Here is a 20162-nt window from a genome sequence, read left to right on the forward strand (position 1 = left end):
GATATTGGTAGCTCTGTGAGCCGTGAGGATATTGGTAGCTCTGTGAGCTGTGAGGATATTGGTAGCTCTGTGAGCCGTGAGGATATTGGTAGCTCTGTGAGCTGTGAGGATATTGGTAGCTCTGTGAGCCGTGAGGATATTGGTAGCTCTGTGAGCTGTGAGGATATTGGTAGCTCTGTGAGCCGTGAGGATATTGGTAGCTCTGTGAGCCGTGAGGATATTGGTAGCTCTGTGAGCTGTGAGGATATTGGTAGCTCTGTGAGCTGTGAGGATATTGGTAGCTCTGTGAGCTGTGAGGATATTGGTAGCTCTGTGAGCTGTGAGGATATTGGTAGCTCTGTGAGCTGTGAGGATATTGGTAGCTCTGTGAGCTGTGAGGATATTGGTAGCTCTGTGAGCTGTGAGGATATTGGTAGCTCTGTGAGCTGTGAGGATATTGGTAGCTCTGTGAGCTGTGAGGATAACAGCTGGCTCTGTGAGCTGTGAGGATAACAGCTGGCTCTGTGAGCTGTGGGGATATCAGCTGGCTCTGTGAGCTGTGAGGATATAGCTGGTTCTGTGAGCTGTGAGGATATTGGTAGCTCTGTGAGCTGTGAGGATATTGGTAGCTCTGTGAGCCGTGAGGATATAGCTGGCTCTGTGAGCTGTGAGGATATTGGTAACTCTGTGAGCTGTGAGGATATAGCTGGCTCTGTGAGCTGTGAGGACATAGCCGGCTCTGTGAGCCGTGAGGATATAGCTGGCTCTGTGAGCTGTGAGGATATTGGTAGCTCTGTGAGCTGTGAGGATATAGCTGGCTCTGTGAGCTGTGAGGATATTGGTAGCTCTGTGAGTTGTGAGGATATTGGTAGCTCTGTGAGTTGTGAGGATAACAGCTGGCTCTGTGAGCTGTGAGGATAACAGCTGGCTCTGTGAGCTGTGAGGATATAGCTGGTTCTGTGAGCTGTGAGGATAACAGCTGGCTTTGTGAGCTGTGAGGATAACAGCTGGCTTTGTGAGCTGTGAGGATATAGCTGGCTCTGTGAGCTGTGAGGACATAGCCGGCTCTGTGAGCTGTGAGGATATAGCTGGCTCTGTGACCTGTGAGGATATAGCTGGCTCTGTGAGCTGTGAGGATATAACTGGCTCTGTGAGTTGTGAGGACATAGCTGGCTCTGTGAGCTGTGAGGATATAGCTGGCTCTGTGACCTGTGAGGATATAGCTGGCTCTGTGAGCTGTGAGGATATAACTGGCTCTGTGAGCTGTGAGGATATAACTGGCTCTGTGAGTTGTGAGGATATAGCTGGCTCTGTGAGCTGTGAGGATAAGATCTTTGGCAGATCTTAAACCTGCGAGGTTTAAGATCTGCCAAAGAAAGTTGTTAAGGGACCACGCAACAGTCGTTTCATGCACCGTAGATGAGTCGAATCAAATCTGCCCAATCAGAAAGGTCTAGAAAGCTTGCGCCTATCAGAGCACACTAATAGCTGCGAGTCTCAGCCAATGAGAACGCGTCTCAAGAGTGAGCGCCACTTTAGAGATAAGAGATAGTTACGTGCCTAAATTCGGCTTGTCGATGCCGCTCTGATGCAACCCGTCCTCGACTCAAGTCCATTCCATCCAGCGGTCGACCCCACACACAGACCCATTCATAAATGTCAACATGCTGTTCATTCATAACGGGAATTTTCTCAAATATAAAATAATATTATAATATATTAGCATGTTTGTGCATCTATAGGCATAGGTTAGGTTAGGTTAGGTTAGGTTAGGTTAGGTTAGGTTAGGTTAGGTTAGGTTAGGTTAGGTTAGGTTAGGTTAGGTGTTTAGGTTCTGTTGGCGATTATTTGTATTTGTAGTACGTGGGTGAAGCATTTACATTGAAACACGTCCGAATGTGTTCGGACGTTCGGATGACGTCCGAACACGTGCGCAATAAGTGCTTCGCTTACATCCTCTGTTCGAACCACAATTCTATAAATGCGTCCAACCACTTGGGCTGGCCGTTAGAGCGACGGTCTCGCTTCATGCAGGTCGGCGTTCAATCCCCGACCGTCCAAGTGGTTGGCCACCATTCCTTCCCTCCGTCCGTCTCATCCTACATCCTTATCCTGACCCCTTCCCAGTGCTATAGTCTTAATGGCTTGGCACTTTCCCCCTGATAGTCACATTACATTCAACCACGTACTTCAAATACAAATAATCGCCAACAGAACCTAAATACCTAACCTAACCAACGCATAAATATACATAGAAATTGTATGTATGATAATATTTAAATACGAAAACAAACCAATTTTACACAGTATGTTAAAATTTGATGAATGTGTCTGGGGAGCACGGCCGCCGCTTTAACCAGCCTAGTGTGAGGACGGGTTGTTATCCCACCCGATAACTAGCCACGAGCACTATGAATGACCTAATGAACACTGACTATATTAGTTGAGTACATTTATTAATTTATTGGTTATGCTCTCTCTCTCTCTCTCTCTCTCTCTCTCTCTCTCTCTCTCTCTCTCTCTCTCTCTCTCTCTCTCTCTCTCTCTCTCTCTCTTGGCCAATTTAAATGTTCTATTATTGCCAAGTTAAAATGTTTAATTTACCTGAGTTCCTATATATATATATATATATATATATATATATATATATATATATATATATATATATATATATATATATATATATATACATATATATATATATATATATATATATATATATATATATATATATATATATATATATATATATATATATATGTCGTACCTAGTAGCCAGAACGCACTTCTCAGCCTACTATGCAAGGCCCGATTTGCCTAATAAGCCAAGTTTTCATGAATTAATTGTTTTTCGACTACCTAACCTACCTAACCTAACCTAACCTAACTTTTCCGGCTACCTAACCTAACCTAACCTATAAAGATAGGTTAGGTTAGGTTAGGTAGGGTTGGTTAGGTTCGGTCATATATCTACGTTAATTTTAACTCCAATAAAAAAAAAATTGACCTCATACATAATGAAATGGGTAGCTTTATCATTTCTTACGAAAAAAAATCGAAAAAATATATTAATTCACGAAAACTTGGCTTATTAGGCAAATCGAGCCTTACATAGTAGGCTGAGAAGTGCGTTCTGGCTACTAGGTACGACATATATATATATATATATATATATATATATATATATATATATATATATATATATATATATATATATATATATATATATATATATACCGCGCCTTGGAGTCCTCCTTATATGTGCCTCTGACAGATGATTGCTCGCGGGAAGAGAGGTATCATGGCCGGCTCCAGCTGCGTCGTAGCAACATGTCCAACATCGAGAGGGCTCGAACGAGGACCCTACGAATGACCTTCATCATCGTCATGGCCTTCGTCTGGTGTTGGACGCCCTACGCCCTCGCCACTCTCTGGTACGTCGTCCTGGTGGGGTCGTTCTGGTAAGGCGTTCGCTGTAACGGGAGTCCTGGTGGGGAGGGGGTGGAGGGGGGAGGAAGGGGGGTGATGGGGGGGAGGGGGGATGTTGATGGGGGTTTGTGGTGAGTTTGTGTCACATCCACTCCCAGGTCCCTTTCTCGAATCGTCGCAGGTAGGCAGTTCCCCTTCATTGTGTACTGTCCCTTTGGTCTCCTGTCACCTAATCCCATTTCCATAACTTTACACTTGTTCGTGTTGAACTCCAGTAGCCCTCTCTCTGACCATCTCAGCAACTTGTTCAAGTCTTTGTCTGGTCTAACTGCTTTAGTTGCATCCAGTGTTGTCAACTGTTTCATCATTTCCTCCAATATTGTCACCTCTATATCCTCTATCTCCGTTGGTCTCTAATCTTGGGTCATCTCCTCTTCTAACAATGGGAGCCACTCAGGCTTGGTTGTGAACACTCCATGCAAACTGGCATTCAGTACTTCGCATATTTCCTTGTCACTTTCTGTACATGCCCCTTCAGTTTTCCTTAGTCTTGTCACTTGGTCGTTCACCGACACTTTCTTTCTTATATGACTATGTTGTAATTAAGGTTGCTTTTTCGCTGTCATTACAATATCGTTTTCATAATTCCTTTCTGATACTCTTCTTATATTAATGTATTAATTCCTGGCTCAGTTGCACCTAATGGGTTTTTATATTCCCTGCTATTATTTAATTTACTGTGGGTATATAACTATCTTCGGGACTTGTGATCCTGTGGTCCTGGGTTCGATCCCAGGCGCCGGCGAGAAACAATGGGCAGAGTTTCTTTCACCCTATGCCCCTGTTACCTAGCAGTAAAATAGGTACCTGGGTGTTAGTCAGCTGTCACGGGCTGCTTCCTGGGGGTGGAGGCCTGGTCGAGGACCGGGCCGCGGGGACACTAAAGCCCCGAAATCATCTCAAGATAACCTCAAGATAACCTCCTTGCATTTCCACTTGTCTAAGTTCATCATATCTTGCACTGTTTTTCCTCTTAGTTCTTCTTCCCACTGCACTTCTCCCAGATATTCTCTTATCTTCCTGTAACCCCATTTCTCATCATTTACTATATGTGTGTACTCACCTAATTGTCCTTGCGGGGGATTGAGCTCTGGCTCTTTGGTCCCGCCTCTCAACCGTCAATCAACAGGTGTACAGGTTCCTGAGCCTATTGGGCTCTATCACATCTACACTTGAAACTGTGTATGGAGTCAGCCTCCACCACATCACCCCCTAATGCATTCCATTTGTCAACCACTCTTGACACTAAAAAAGTTCTTTCTAATATCTCTGTGGCTCATTTGGGCACTCAGTTTCCACCTGTGTTCCCTAGTGCGTGTGCCCCTCGTGTTAAATAGCCTGTCTTTATCAACCCTAACAGTTCTCTTGAGAATCTTGAATGTGGTGATCATGTCCGCCCTAACTCTTCTGTCTTCCGATGTGTGTGTGTTCCTGTGGTCTCTTTGCTTCATGGAAGCTGTGATTGTTGTAGTTGATGTCAGTAGGAGATGAAGCTCTCCAAAAGGCCCCGAAGTACTTCCTGGAGGGTGTTCTAGGTGACTTCCTTAGATGTGTCTCAAGTGCTTCCTGGAGGGTGTTCTAGGTGACTTCCTTAGATGTTAGTGTCTCAAGTGCTTCCGGGAGGGTGTTCTAGGTGACTTCCTTAGATGTGTCTCAAGTACTTCCTGGAGGGTGTTCTAGGTGACTTCCTTAGATGTTAGTGTCTCAAGTGCTTCCGGGAGGGTGTTCTAGGTGACTTCCTTAGATGTAAGTGTCTCAAGTGCTTCCGGGAGGGTGTTCTAGGTGACTTCCTTAGATGTAAGTGTCTCAAGTGCTTCCTGGAGGGTGTTCTAGGTGACTTCCTTTGGTAAAAGTGTCTCAAGTGCTTCCTGGAGGGTGTTCTAGGTGACTTCCTTAGATGTAAGTGTCTCAAGTGCTTCCTGGAGGGTGTTCTAGGTGACTTCCTTAGATGTAAGTGTCTCAAGTGCTTCCTAGAAGGTGTTCTAGGTGACTTCTGAAGTTGAAAGTAGCTCAAGGTGCCTCCTGGAGGGCGTTCCAGGTGGTCTCTTCGGTGACGAAACTATCCAGGTGAGCCTAACAGGTATTTTTGAAGACTTTAAACCACACACACCAGAAGATGAGGAGACGACGATGTTTCGGTCCGTCCAGGGCCATTATCAAGTTCCTTGTCTTGATATTTGGGGTTTCAAGTAGCTCTCCAGCCTGTCCTCTTAAGGCTTCGCAACGTCAAGAAACTGTCGGATTAAAGTCCCCCCTTATCCTAACCTACCAGAGGACCCAAAACAGAAAACGGGCCAGTCTGTCAATTTCGCAAGCCGCTATCATTTTCTAGTTCGACAGTTTTTGGCCTTAGAGTATACGTCAAAATTGCGACGTGTTACTAGGTGGACGGGTTGAGCTCTCTAGAATTTCCTGCTTCCAGTTGTGGTTGTTGTTGTTAAAGATTCGCTACCTGGAACAAAGTTGCAAGTAGCACGGGCTATGGTGAGCCCGTGTGAGGTAGACTCATAGCTGCTTCCCATTTTCTGTCACCCTGATTCTTGTTTTCTTTGTGTGTGTGGGGATCGAGGAGTTGGGTTGTTTGAGGTTCCTGCCGCTAGGTGGCTCAGCTGGGCTTTTTCCAGCCTGTCTGAAGTTGTCAGAGGCTGAATTAATAGTTAATTAGTATGCTTTGAATGCGTGAAATGGAGAGGCTGTGTGTGTGTGTGTGTGTGTGTGTGTGTGTGTGTGTGTGTGTGTGTGTGTGTGTGTGTGTGTGTGTGTGTGTGTGTGTGTGTGTGTGTGTGTGTGTACCTCCACCACATCACTTCCTAATGCATTCTATCTGTTAACTACTCTGACACTGAAAAAGTTCCTTCTATAACGTCTCTGTGGCTCATGTGGGTACTTGCACATGAGGCTCATGTGGGTGTACCCACATGTGTGTGTGTGTGTACTCACCTATTTGTGCTTGCAGGATCGAGCACTTGACTCTTGGATCCCGCCTTTCCAGCTATCGGTTGTTTACAGCAATGACTCCTGTCCCATTTCTCCTGTCCCCAGTGTGTGTGTGTGTGTGTGTGTGTGTGTGTGTGTGTGTGTGTGTGTGTGTGTGTGTGTGTGTTTGTGTGTGTGTGTGTGTGTGTGTGTGTTATCAAAATAGGATATCTTCAAAAATACACCTTTCGCCTCTCTGCCTCCTTCAGGAAGGTAATTGATCTCTCCTCCCCTCTCTCCCTCACTCCTACAGGAACTTCATCGACCCCAAGACCTTCTACAGCATGAACAAGCACGCCCAGGACTTCCTCTTCATCATCGCCGTCAGCAACTCCGTCGTCAATCCCATCATCTACGGCCGCTACTCCATCAGCTGCTGCCGCGACCTCTGGAACCGCTCGGGGGAGTTCTGCTGCTACTGCTGCTGGTGCTGGTGCTGTTGTACGGCGCACCACGCCCACATGGCTGCTCTTCCCGCCCCTAACGTCAATTCTTACAAGAGCAACGGACATTGTCAAGGTCAGTCCCTTCTTCTAGAGGCAACGTGGGCTAGTAGTCATAGCTTCCTTGATCCGTTTGAATTGCTAGTAGTGTTAGTTGATGTATCATCTATATAAGGACACAAGGAGCTATTAAAACAGTAAATATCAATCTTATACAACCATTCTTAACATTAAGAAGTTAACTTGAAGTTAAGAAGTTAACTTGGGTTTACACCTCATACAACATGCACTCTACATATCATACAACATGCGGTTTACCTAATACAACATGTGACTTACACTTAATGCAGTATAAAGGGTATACTTCGAGTGAGGATAATTCTTACAATGGATGACCTTCTTGGGGGAAGTTCCAATACCTAGGGGTTTTGAGTGCTCCTTGAGTGCGTCCACTAATGCTCAGATAGGGAGTTATGGTAGGGGGTTTTGAGTGGCACTCGACTAGTGCTCAGAATGTGCGGGTTTGAGTGCATGGCGAGTGCGTTAACTGGTCTTGAGAAGGCAGAGTGATAGGGTTGGTCTAGTGTGTGTATGCACCTAGTATTCACCTAGTTGTGTTTGCGGGGGTTGAGCTTTGCTCTTTCGGCCCGCCTCTCAACTGTCAATCAACTATTTACTAACTACTTTTTTTTTCTCATTCTCTCTCCACACCCCACACACACACCCCAGGAAGCAGCCCGTGACAGCTGGCTAACTCCCAGGTACCTATTTACTGCTAGGTAACAGGGGCATTCAGGGTGAAAGAAACTTTGCCCATTTGTTTCTGCCTGGTGCGGGAATCGAACCCGCGCCACAAAATTACGAGTCCTGCGCGCTATCCACCAGGCTACGAGGCCCCTTAGGCCTCGTAGCGTGTGTGTGTGCGTGTGTGTGTGTGTGTGTGTGTGTGTGTGTGTGTGTGTGTGTGTGTGTGTGTGTGTGTGTGTGTGTGTGTGTGTGGGATGGAGCCAAACGTCCTTCTCATGATCACAACTAAGGCAGGGAAAATCTTTCTAAAAAGGGTACAGCACAGCCACACGAGTCTACCGTGGTAGATTAGTAGAAGTAGAGGTAGATGCTGTAGCAGTAATATACACACCAGCACCTGCAGTAAGGTAGCATTATTTAAAAGTCTTGAAACATGAGGAAATTCAAGTTATCAGTCCAACTGAGACGTTGGTAGTCGGTTCCCCAGAGCTAAGGGACAACGAAGGGTCCCCTAGACTGAGTGAAGAAAAGGCACAACCACGGCAAGCTTTGATGATTCGTCTTACCTCAGTGTGAGGGGGATTTATCTCTCACATTCCTCCCCTCAACCACCACAACTCATCCATAATTCAACCCCCCCCACCCCCTCCCCTCACATGCCACGTTCTCAGAGTTTGGTAAACTATTTCAAATTTCTCTTCACCAAAACGCCAGCATCCCTCCACACACACACACACACACCTTGACCTGACTTTGACCTGACATCATTGGAGGTGCTGAACATAGTTTGACCCCTCTGTCAAATCCTGCAAGGTTGGGTGACAAGGGACGTCTCTCCCCTCTCTCTCTCTCTCTCTCTCTCTCTCTCTCTCTCTCTCTCTCTCTCTCTCTCTCTCTCTCTCTCTCTCTCTCTCTCTCTCTCTCTCTCTCTCTCTCTCTCTCTCTCTCTCTCTCTCTCTCTCCCTCCCCACCCCATCACCCTTATCTATTATGCTAATTATCTGTTTACATATATATTTGCAACTCCGTATGCAACTTGGTTATTTGAAGAGGATTACCTAGTTTGCTATACTTATTAAATAATGGGTCAAGCACTGTAAAGGAAAACCAGCCTCTACCCTTGTGGTCTACCCCCCTTAAAGCAGCGAGGTATATACCTTATCTCTACACCATTATTATCATCACCATCATCACTATTATCATCACCCTCACTATCAATACCTGTCAAATGGTTTCATCATCATTTGGTGATGATGAAGGGAACCTTAACTGGCAAGTTATGTGGAGGGAAATCACCTGACTGTTAATTGGTGATTTGGCAGGTGGCGCTGGTGTAACCACCTGCCAGATGGTTCCATCAACACCACCTGAAACACACAACAGTTTGGAAGATCCATCCCACAGTGTTTAAAAGTGTTTCCAGGAGCTGGTGTTAGAGATGGGAGCTCCCGTGTGTGCGTGTGTGTGTGTACTCACCTAGTTGTGCTTGCGGGGGTTGAGCTCTGGCTCTTTGGTCCCGCCTCTCAATCAACAGGTGTACAGATTCCTGAGCCCATTGGGCTCTATCATATCTACACTTGAAACTGTGTATGGAGTCAGCCTCCACCACATCACTGCCTAATGCATTCCATTTGTCAACCACTCTGACACTAAAAAAGTTCTTTCTAATATCTCTGTGGCTCATTTGGGCACTCAGTTTCCACCTGTGTCCCCTTGTGCGTGTTCCCCTTGTGTTAAATAGACTGTCTTTATGTGTGCGCGCGCGCGCGCGCGCGCGCGTGTGTGTGTGTGTGTGTGTGTGTGTGTGTGTGTGTGTGTGTGTGTGTGTGTGTGTGATACAGTACACAGCCTCCAGACACATCAAAGTAATTTGTGAAGCGAGGGAGAGAGGGAGAGAGGGAGGGAGGGAGGGGGATATGGGGTGGAGTAGGCCGGGAAGAGAAGGATGGAAGAGATGGAAGGAAGAGGGAAAGAGAGAGAGAAGGAGAGGGAAGGGACAGGAGAGAAGATAGTAAGGTGAGGAAGAATTGTTTTTGATAAACATTCCTCCCTCTGAATTTTATTTTAAGTTTGTTTCGTCCTTATATATATATATATATATATATATATATATATATATATATATATATATATATATATATATATATATATATATATATATATATATATATATATATATATATATAATATATATATATGACCGAAAAAGTAAGATTAATAATTCTAACACGAATTTTCTCAATCTTTCGTACATTTCTTTTCACTGTTGGAGGTAAATCAAAAATCAATTCTCCAAAATTCATTTTTATTTCTAGTCTGACGCGACACGAGCGCGTTTCGTAAAACTTATTACATTTTCAAAGACTTTAGTTTACAAATACACAACTGAATAGAACTTATGCATCTCCGATTTTATATCTACATTTGAGAGAGGTGGATGGGGTGATGTGGCATTAATAGGGTATTAATTTCGTCAACACAAGACAGAACAAGAGGTGGTATTAATAGGGTATTAATTTCATCAACACAAGACAGAACACGAAACAATGGATATTGAATAGAAGTGATTGTAGAAAGCCTATTGGTCCATATTTCTTGATGCTTCTATATTGGAGCGGAGTCTTGAGGTGGGTAGAATATAGTTGTGCATTAATTGGCTGTTGATTGCTGGTGTTGACTTCTTGATGTGTAGTGCCTCGCAAACGTCAAGCCGCCTGCTATCGCTGTATCTATCGATGATTTCTGTTTTGTTTACTAGGATTTCTCTGACGATGGTTTGGTTGTGGGAAGAGATTATATGTTCCTTAATGGAGCCCTGTTGCTTATGCATCGTTAAACGCCTAGAAAGAGATGTTGTTGTCTTGCCTATATTAACAATATCTTTCAGGACCCTTTCCTCCGTTTTATGAGCTGTGGAAAAGAAGTTCCTGTAAAATAGTCTAATAGGGGGTATAGGTGTTGTGTTAGTTGTCTCTTCAGAGGTTGCATGGCGTTTCACTTTCCTCTGAAGAGACAACTAACACAACACCTATACCCCCTATTAGACTATTTTACAGGAACTTCTTTTCCACAGCTCATAAAACGGAGGAAAGGGTCCTGAAAGATATTGTTAATAGAAACGTTATCCCTACAGACAAAAATCAGAGGATACAACTGACGATTTACTATAAAACCAGAAAAACGGCCAGCCTACTCATGAGAAACTCTCCAGACACAAAACAGAACGCTTTAAAAGAGACTAACGTCGTCTATGCCTTCAAATGCCCTCTTGGGGACTGTAAGCTCCAAAAAACCCAGTATATAGGCAAGACAACAACATCTCTTTCTAGGCGTTTAACGATGCATAAGCAACAGGGCTCCATTAAGGAACATATAACCTCTTCCCACAACCAAACCATCGCCAGAGAAATCCTAGCAAACAACACAGAAATCATCGATAGATACAGCGATAGCAGGCGGCTTGACGTTTGCGAGGCACTACACATCAAGAAGTCAACACCAGCAATCAACAGCCAATTAATGCACAACTATATTCTACCCACCTCAAGACTCCGCTCCAATATAGAAGCATCAAGAAATATGGACCAATAGGCTTTCTACAATCACTTCTATTCAATACCCATTGTTTCGTGTTCTGTCTTGTGTTGATGAAATTAATACCCTATTAATACCACCTCTTGTTCTGTCTTGTGTTGACGAAATTAATACCCTATTAATGCCACCTCACCCCATCCACCTCTCTCAAATGTAGATATAAAATCGGAAATGCGTAAGTTCTATTCAGTTGTGTATTTGTAAACTAAAGTCTTTGAAAATGTAATAAGTTTTACGAAACGCGCTCGTGTCGCGTCAGACTAGAAATAAAAATGAATTTTGGAGAATTGATTTTTGATTTACCTCCAACAGTGAAAAGAAATGTACGAAAGATTGAGAAAATTCGTGTTAGAATTATTAATCTTACTTTTTCGGTCATATTTAATAATATATGTCTACAGGAAAGACTGCTACCAAAATATACTATATATATATATATATATATATATATATATATATATATATATATATATATATATATATATATATATAAAGGAATATATAAAAAAGTGAAAGAAATAATGATTATGCTAAGAGGGCGAATGTCTGTTTTCACGTCAGTGTGTTTGTCTAAAGTGAGAGGCCAGATGCTTGGGGATAGCCTTACTGAAATCTGTAGGGGGAAAGGTCTGGGGTATGGGACGGACATAGGCTGGTTGGAGTAGGCCTAAGTTAAATGATTTAAGAAATATTAGTAATTATTGACACCCCCCCCCCCCCCTTCACCTATATGATTCTCATGGATTCACTTCTGGCCAAGTGTGAAATATTGGTTGTGATGCCCAGAGAGTTTTTCATCATTGGAAAATTGTATTTCCTTAATACAGTAGTTTCCTTGTTGCCTAATATTATATTTTATGGCATGGACGGGGGAGGGGGGACATGTAGAGGGGAGGGAGGTAGGGGAGAACGAGGGGACGTGCAGTAGGGGGGTATGGATGGGAAGGGGGGAGGAAAAGGGGATAGGGAGAGTGGACAGGGTCAAGGGTAGGGAGAAGGAGGAGGAGGAGGAGGAAGGATGAGGCTGACCCCCATACATGGAGGATAGAGTCTACTACCAGGAACACAAGACTATCCAACAACGCGATATTTTAGGACCAGTAGGTGCAAAGGCGGGGCCCAGGAGTTGAACCTCAACCCTCCCAAACGTATCTAAAGCAAACACAAAAATATGCATTAATCAACATCACTTTCTCCACTTTGAAAGTAAATAAGAACGAAAGTAATGCTATATTTGATACTATATAATAATGCTATAAAATAATATAGTGGCACAGCCGCTCTCTACCCAGTGACACAGCGCCTCTCTACCCAGTGGCACAGCCGCTCTCTACCCAGTGACACAGCCCCTCTCTACCCAGTGGCACAGCTCCTCTCTACCCAGTGGCACAGCCTCTCTCTACCCAGTGGCACAGCCTCTCTCTACCCAGTGGCACAGCCCCCCCTCTCCCCAGTGGCACAGCCTCTCTCTACCCAGTGGCACAGCCCCTCTCCCCAATGGCACAGCCCCTCTCTACCCAGTGGCACAGCCCCCCTCTCCCCAGTGGCACAGCGCCTCTCTACCCAGTGGCACAGCCCCTCTCTACCCAGTGGCACAGCCACTCTCTACCCAGTGACACAGCCCCTCTCTACCCAGTGACACAGCCCCTCTCTACCCAGTGACACAGCCCCTCTCTACCCAGTGGCACAGCCCCCTCTCCCCAGTGGCACAGCCCCTCTCCCCAGTGGCACAGCCCCTCTCTACCCAGTGACACAGCCCCTCTCTACCCAGTGGCACAGTCCCTCTCTACCCAGTGGCACAGCCTCTCTCTACCCAGTGGCACAGCCCCTCTCTACCCAGTGGCACAGCCCCTCTCTACCCAGTGGCACAGCTCCTCTCTACCCAGTGGCACAGCCCTTCTCTATACCCAGTGGCACAGCCCTTCTGTATACCCAGTGGCACAGCCGGGCTCTAAAACTCATCAGGAACAGGCACACGTAAAAAAAAAAAAACCACGACGAGCACCCAATAATTTTTGAATTCATTATACATTTATATTTTGAATTTAAAATTGCGACACAAGGAAAATACAGTTCTACAAGAAAGTACATCATTGTTGTCTTGTATATTAAAGTCAAAACACACATATATAAAACTGTTTTACAGGAAGCTCAAACATTTATATATTGTATTTAAAATCAAAATATAATGAAAAAAAAGTGTATTTTCTCTTTTTAGTCGAAAAAATAAAAACTATAGAGAGCGATATGGAAAGTGTATCAGGCCACTACACTAGAATTTTCTCACAGCAAATCTCCACGTGTGTAGAGTTATCCATTACTTGGTACAGCAATGTAGTACAGTACAGTACAGTACAGTACAGTACAGTACAGTGCAGTACAGTACTGTACAGTACAGTACAGTACAGTACAGTACAGTACAGTAGTCTCGGTCCAGCCACCTGCTCTTGAAGGGAGAGCATCGCTAAGCCATACACGCAACCCTCTTCCATTGTGAAGTTCTGACTATGTGGTCAAACCGGGTGATTAAGGAGGACTATGTACTCAAGCCAGGTGATTAAGAGGACGCCACAACTACCCCCTCGTTTCTTTCTTACTATAGTGCTCAATAAATCTCTTTGAACATGTCTTTGAAACAAAGACACTCCTATATACGTTCTCAGTGTCATCATTAATGCTCCAAAAAAGCATTTATTTTTGTTTTGTTTGAAAAGGTGTATGGTGCCACTTTTGAAGAGTGTGCACAGGGGGCAAAGTGTCGAGCTCTCCACTCTCTAGCTCTGCCACTGGCTCTATCCGGATAATGAATTTACCTCTCTCTCTCTCTCTCTCTCTCTCTCTCTCTCTCTCTCTCTCTCTCTCTCTCTCTCTCTCTCTCTCTCTCTCTCTCTCTCTCTCTCTCTCTCTCTCTCTCTCTCTCTCTCTCTCTCTCTCTCTCTTCTCCTTACAGCGGTCGTGTCTTGACTTGCTAATGCAATAAAGGCCCCCTACCAGGAGGTAGCTCTATGAGGCTCCCAGAAACGACTAGCATGACTCCACGACTCAAAAAGACTCCCAGAAACGACCCAGCGCGACTCCACGACTCACAAAGACTACCAGAAACGACCCAGCGCGACTCCACGACTCACAAAGACTACCAGAAACGACTAGCATGACTCCACGACTCAAAAAGACTACCAGAAACGACCCAGCGCGACTCCACGACTCACAAAGACTACCAGAAACGACTAGCATGACTCCACGACTCAAAAAGACTACCAGAAACGACCCAGCGCGACTCACAGAAACGACCAAGCACGACTCCACGACTCATAGAAACTCCCTGAAGCCACCAGCACGACTCACAGAGACTCCCAGAAACGACCCAGCACGACTCCACGACTCGCAGGAAGGGTAACAGCAGCGGGCGCCGAGGTGTAATCACCTCGTTCCTTCAGGGCAGGACGTGACTGGCAGAATAACACAGTGGATGACTCGCTGACAGTGAGGCCTTGATGAATAACAATGAGTACGATTGTTGATGAATAACAATCGTACTCTACCTCATCACGAACACGTTCTGTCTGGAGAAGATTTTACTCAGTATAAGAGACGACATGTAGACAGAAATCTCCAATCAAAGAATTGTTAATCATGTAAATATTCTCTTTCTAAGAAAACAAAAGTGTTATTTATCGAACCCACGTGAACAAAGAGGCAATAAAATGTGCATTGGCCAATCAATAAAATGTACATTGGCCAATCAATAAAATGTACATTGGCCAATCAATAAAATGTACATTGGCCAATCAATAAAATGTACATTGGCCAATCAATAAAATGTACATTGGCCAATCAATAAAATGTACACTGGCCAATCAATAAAATGTACATTGGCCAATCAATAAAATGTACATTGGCCAATCAGGACAGATCTCTAAATAAATAAAAAAAGGATTAGGCAGCATAAACCTATTGGTTGGAGAGGGTCTGAATGTATAGTGACCTGTGTGTTCAACGAGAGCCTGAACCCACCTGTAAAGCATAGATAAAAGAACATTTATTTCAAACGAGGTGGTTTGCTTGTTATGCTTGGCTTTGCGAGGGAGGAGGCATTGTATAGAACAATAAATAAGGGGCAACAAGGGCAAATGCGATTAAATATGTAGGGGAAAAACGAGGAGAAATAATTAATTCGGGACTACGAAACGTTGTAATAAATGTTTAAACGTTCAGGAAATAGTTGCGATCAAAAGGGGAGGAAGATGGAATGATGGGAGGAACTGACACACACACACACACACACACACACACACACACACACACACACACACACACAGGCGACGGTAATGGCTTAGCAGAGAAAGGAGAGTTAGGAATCCCTTCTCAAAGATCAAAACACACACATCCCTGGAAACACAAACCGAAACTGTCTCTATTTTCCGCTTGTTACAACTTGTAATAAAGTTGTTACATCTTGGCTTAACGTGTTTATGACGTGTTAGAACGTTGTTACAACTTGCTATATTGGTTGTTATAACTGGTTAGGAGGTGTTAAAACTTGTTCGAACGTTGTACCAACGTCGTAGTTTCGGTGTGTGTTTGGTGGGATATAAATCTATACTTTAAGCGAGAATAACTATTTGTCCACGGTTGGAGACCAGATGTTTGGGGCTAGTCTCACTCAAATTTTGCAGGGGGAATGGTCAGGGATATGGAACAGACATAGGCTGGTCCGGTTAGGCCGGTTAAGTGGTTTATTAAATATAGCCTGTAACCCCCCCAAAAAAAAAACTCCCCCAGGTGTAATTTTCATGAAGTTGTAAATGAAATTAGGGATGTGCTATCCATAGTGTTTATGTTACTCTCGCCGTTTACCCGCTCATATTTATGATTTTCTGTATGTAAATGGAAATGTGTATTTGTCCTAGGCTGGAGGGGAAGGGGGATTTCCGTGAGTCCGAGAGAGAAGGCATACAATGGAAGGGAAGTGCGGGAGAAATATGGGAGAGGGGAAGGAAGAGGGAAAGTAAGGAGGGGGAGGACAGGTGATAAGTAGTTGCGTAATTGCTTGAGAAATCCTTGCCCTGGTCTGTAACTTGCACACTGTGTTTACTGAGAATAATGCAGTTATAATATTTGGAACGGAACTATGGGAAGATGCACAGATATGTAACAAAAGCTTGAGGATCGACAGAGGGCTACACGTAATGAAGAAAACCAACACACATGTACCACACCACACTGTACCACACCACACTGTACCACGCCACACTGTACCACACAACACTGTACCACACAACACTGTACCACACCACACTGTACCACGCCACACTGTACCACACCACACTGTACCACGCCACACTGTACCACACCACACTGTACCACACCACACTGTACCACACCACACTGTACCACGCCACACTGTACCACACCACACTGTACCACACCACACTGTACCACACCACACTGTACCACACCACACTGTACCACACCACACTGTACCACGCCACACTGTACCACGCCACACTGTACCACACCACACTGTACCACACCACACTGTACCACACCACACTGTACCACACCACACTGTACCACACCACACTGTACCACACCACACTGTACCACGCCACACTGTACCACACCACACTGTACCACACCACACTGTACCACACCACACTGTACCACACCACACTGTACCACACCACACTGTACCACACCACACTGTACCACACCACACTGTACCACACCACACTGTACTACACCACACTGTACCACACAACACTGTACCACACCACACTGTACCACACCTCACTGTACCACACCACACTGTACCACACCACACTGTACCACACCACACTGTACCACACCACACTGTACCACGCCACACTGTACCACACCACACTGTACCACACCACACTGTACCACACCACACTGTACCACACCACACTGTACCACACCACACTGTACCACGCCACACTGTACCACACCACACTGTACCACACCACACTGTACCACACCACACTGTACCACACCACACTGTACCACACCACACTGTACCACACCACACCGTACCACACCACACTGTACCACACCACACTGTACCACGCCACACTGTACCACGCCACACTGTACCACGCCACACTGTACCACACCACACCACACTGTACCACACCACACCACACTGTACCACACCACACTGTACCACGCCACACTGTACCACACCACACTGTACCACGCCACACTGTACCACACCACACCACACTGTACCACGCCACACTGTACCACACCACACTGTACCACACCACACTGTACCACACCACACTGTACCACACCACACTGTACCACACCACACTGTACCACGCCACACTGTACCACGCCACACTGTACCACACCACACTGTACCACACCACACTGTACCACACCACACTGTACCACACCACACTGTACCACACCACACTGTACCACACCACACTGTACCACGCCACACTGTACCACACCACACTGTACCACACCACACTGTACCACACCACACTGTACCACACCACACTGTACCACACCACACTGTACCACACCACACTGTACCACACCACACTGTACCACACCACACTGTACTACACCACACTGTACCACACCACACTGTACCACACCACACTGTACCACACCTCACTGTACCACACCACACTGTACCACACCACACTGTACCACACCACACTGTACCACACCACACTGTACCACGCCACACTGTACCACACCACACTGTACCACACCACACTGTACCACACCACACTGTACCACACCACACTGTACCACGCCACACTGTACCACACCACACTGTACCACACCACACTGTACCACACCACACTGTACCACACCACACTGTACCACACCACACTGTACCACACCACACCGTACCACACCACACTGTACCACACCACACTGTACCACGCCACACTGTACCACGCCACACTGTACCACGCCACACTGTACCACACCACACCACACTGTACCACACCACACCACACTGTACCACACCACACTGTACCACGCCACACTGTACCACACCACACTGTACCACGCCACACTGTACCACACCACACCACACTGTACCACGCCACACTGTACCACACCACACCACACTGTACCACGCCACACTGTACCACACCACACCACACTGTACCACGCCACACTGTACCACACCACACCACACTGTACCACACCACACTGTACCACACCACACTTTACCACACCACACTGTACCACACCACACTTTACCACACCACACTGTACCACGCCACACTTTACCACACCACACTGTACCACGCCACACTGTACCACACCACACCACACTGTACCACACCACACTGTACCACACCACACTGTACCACACCACACTTTACCACACCACACTGTACCACGCCACACTTTACCACACCACACTGTACCACGCCACACTGTACCACACCACACCACACTGTACCACACCACGCCACACTGTACCACACCACACTGTACCACGCCACACTGTACCACACCACACTGTACCACACCACGCCACACTGTACCACACCACACTGTACCACGCCACACCACACTGGAGCAGACAAGGAAGACGAGTGAGAGTAACACAGCAGACACCTAACAAAAAAAGACAGGCATTAATCAGTAATTCATAAGTTGTCAAAAAAATGGAAAGTGTAAAGATAAAGATATTTAAGCTTTACACTATTTTAAGCGTAAAAAAATGTGTATATTGAACTGCTATTGTTTGGAAAAAGCCTGATGATCGACCATGCAAGCCCATCAGGTAAGTACATTCATGTGTGACTGAAGACAATCAGGTGTACAGACCCCTATACTGACTTACAGACACTCAGAATCACCGACGCTTAAACTTAACAGACAGAATTCTTTAAACATTAAAAAATCATTAAACACATTGCTCGAAATATTTACTCATAGCATAACGTATTTTTCGTCCAAATTTCCTTGAAGAATCCACAACTTTCCCTCAAGACATTGACCAAAATGCTCGTTAAGGCTTTCAACAGTATTACCAATAACACAACGTAGCCTCAGGTAATTCGAGCCTCAGGCTCGCCCAAGCCGCAGCCAAACCCCAAAATAACTATGCAATTATTTTAACGTAATGTGTATTAGAAAGAAGGAATTTTCTCATATATAAATTAATATTATATTGGATTTTTTCCGTATTGTTATGTCTAGGTTTGATTTGGTTTGGTGTTTAGGTTCTATTGTCAGGTACTTGTATTTGTCTAAATGTTTGAGTCACCCATGTGACCGAAGGGCTATATATGCTCAAGTCGGGTGCTTCACAATATAAATTTATCATAAGACAATTTTTTAAGTGAAAAACTCTTAAATCTCCATTTGTTCGAATCGAGTAAATACTAATCTCATGTACAGCAAATACAAATAATTGCCAACCTAACCTACCGTAACCTAACCTATCCTAAACCTAACCTAATCCATTCTAATCCTAGACATAACCTAGGCCTAATATAATCCAACCAAACCTATCCTAATCCTAATAATACACAAAATCATACTCTATATCATGATAATTTGTAATTAGTTTCCGAGAAATAACATTTTTACTAGCACAATACGTTAACATTAACGAATGTTCTTTGTGATGGAGGCCGCAGCTTCGACACGGATAGCCTGAGGATAGAGTGAATAGTTACCAAACAGAATCCCAAAACCTAATAGCCTAACCTAACCTAACTTACCGTTGGCCAAACACTGCACCAAATTATCCATTACATCAGTTACATTTAGAGAAAATATAACGTGATAAGTAACACTAAAAAAAAATCATTATACGACGAATAAATGAATAAAAGTACTTGAATAAATCAATAAAAACTAGAAATATTTATATTAAAAAAATTAACAAACGAATAAAGCAAACTCATATGAATAACTGTAATAT

The 20162-nt window shown here is 44.8% G+C and overlaps 1 protein-coding gene across 1 annotated transcript in view; it reads left to right on the plus strand.

Annotated features, from left to right (window-relative positions):
* LOC123753090 (adipokinetic hormone/corazonin-related peptide receptor variant I) overlaps positions 1 to 20162 on the plus strand; it is a gene marked incomplete at its 5' end in the record, with an annotated part of 83073 nt that overhangs the window by 54514 nt on the left and 8397 nt on the right. Inside the window, 2 exons of the mRNA XM_069322389.1 lie at positions 3253 to 3412; positions 6697 to 6962. Of these exons, the coding sequence (XP_069178490.1) occupies positions 3253 to 3412; positions 6697 to 6962 (426 nt within the window). The remainder of the gene's footprint in view (positions 1 to 3252; positions 3413 to 6696; positions 6963 to 20162) is intronic.

Source organism: Procambarus clarkii, chromosome 10 (assembly GCF_040958095.1).
Source record: "Procambarus clarkii isolate CNS0578487 chromosome 10, FALCON_Pclarkii_2.0, whole genome shotgun sequence".
Classification (NCBI taxonomy): domain Eukaryota; kingdom Metazoa; phylum Arthropoda; class Malacostraca; order Decapoda; family Cambaridae; genus Procambarus; species Procambarus clarkii.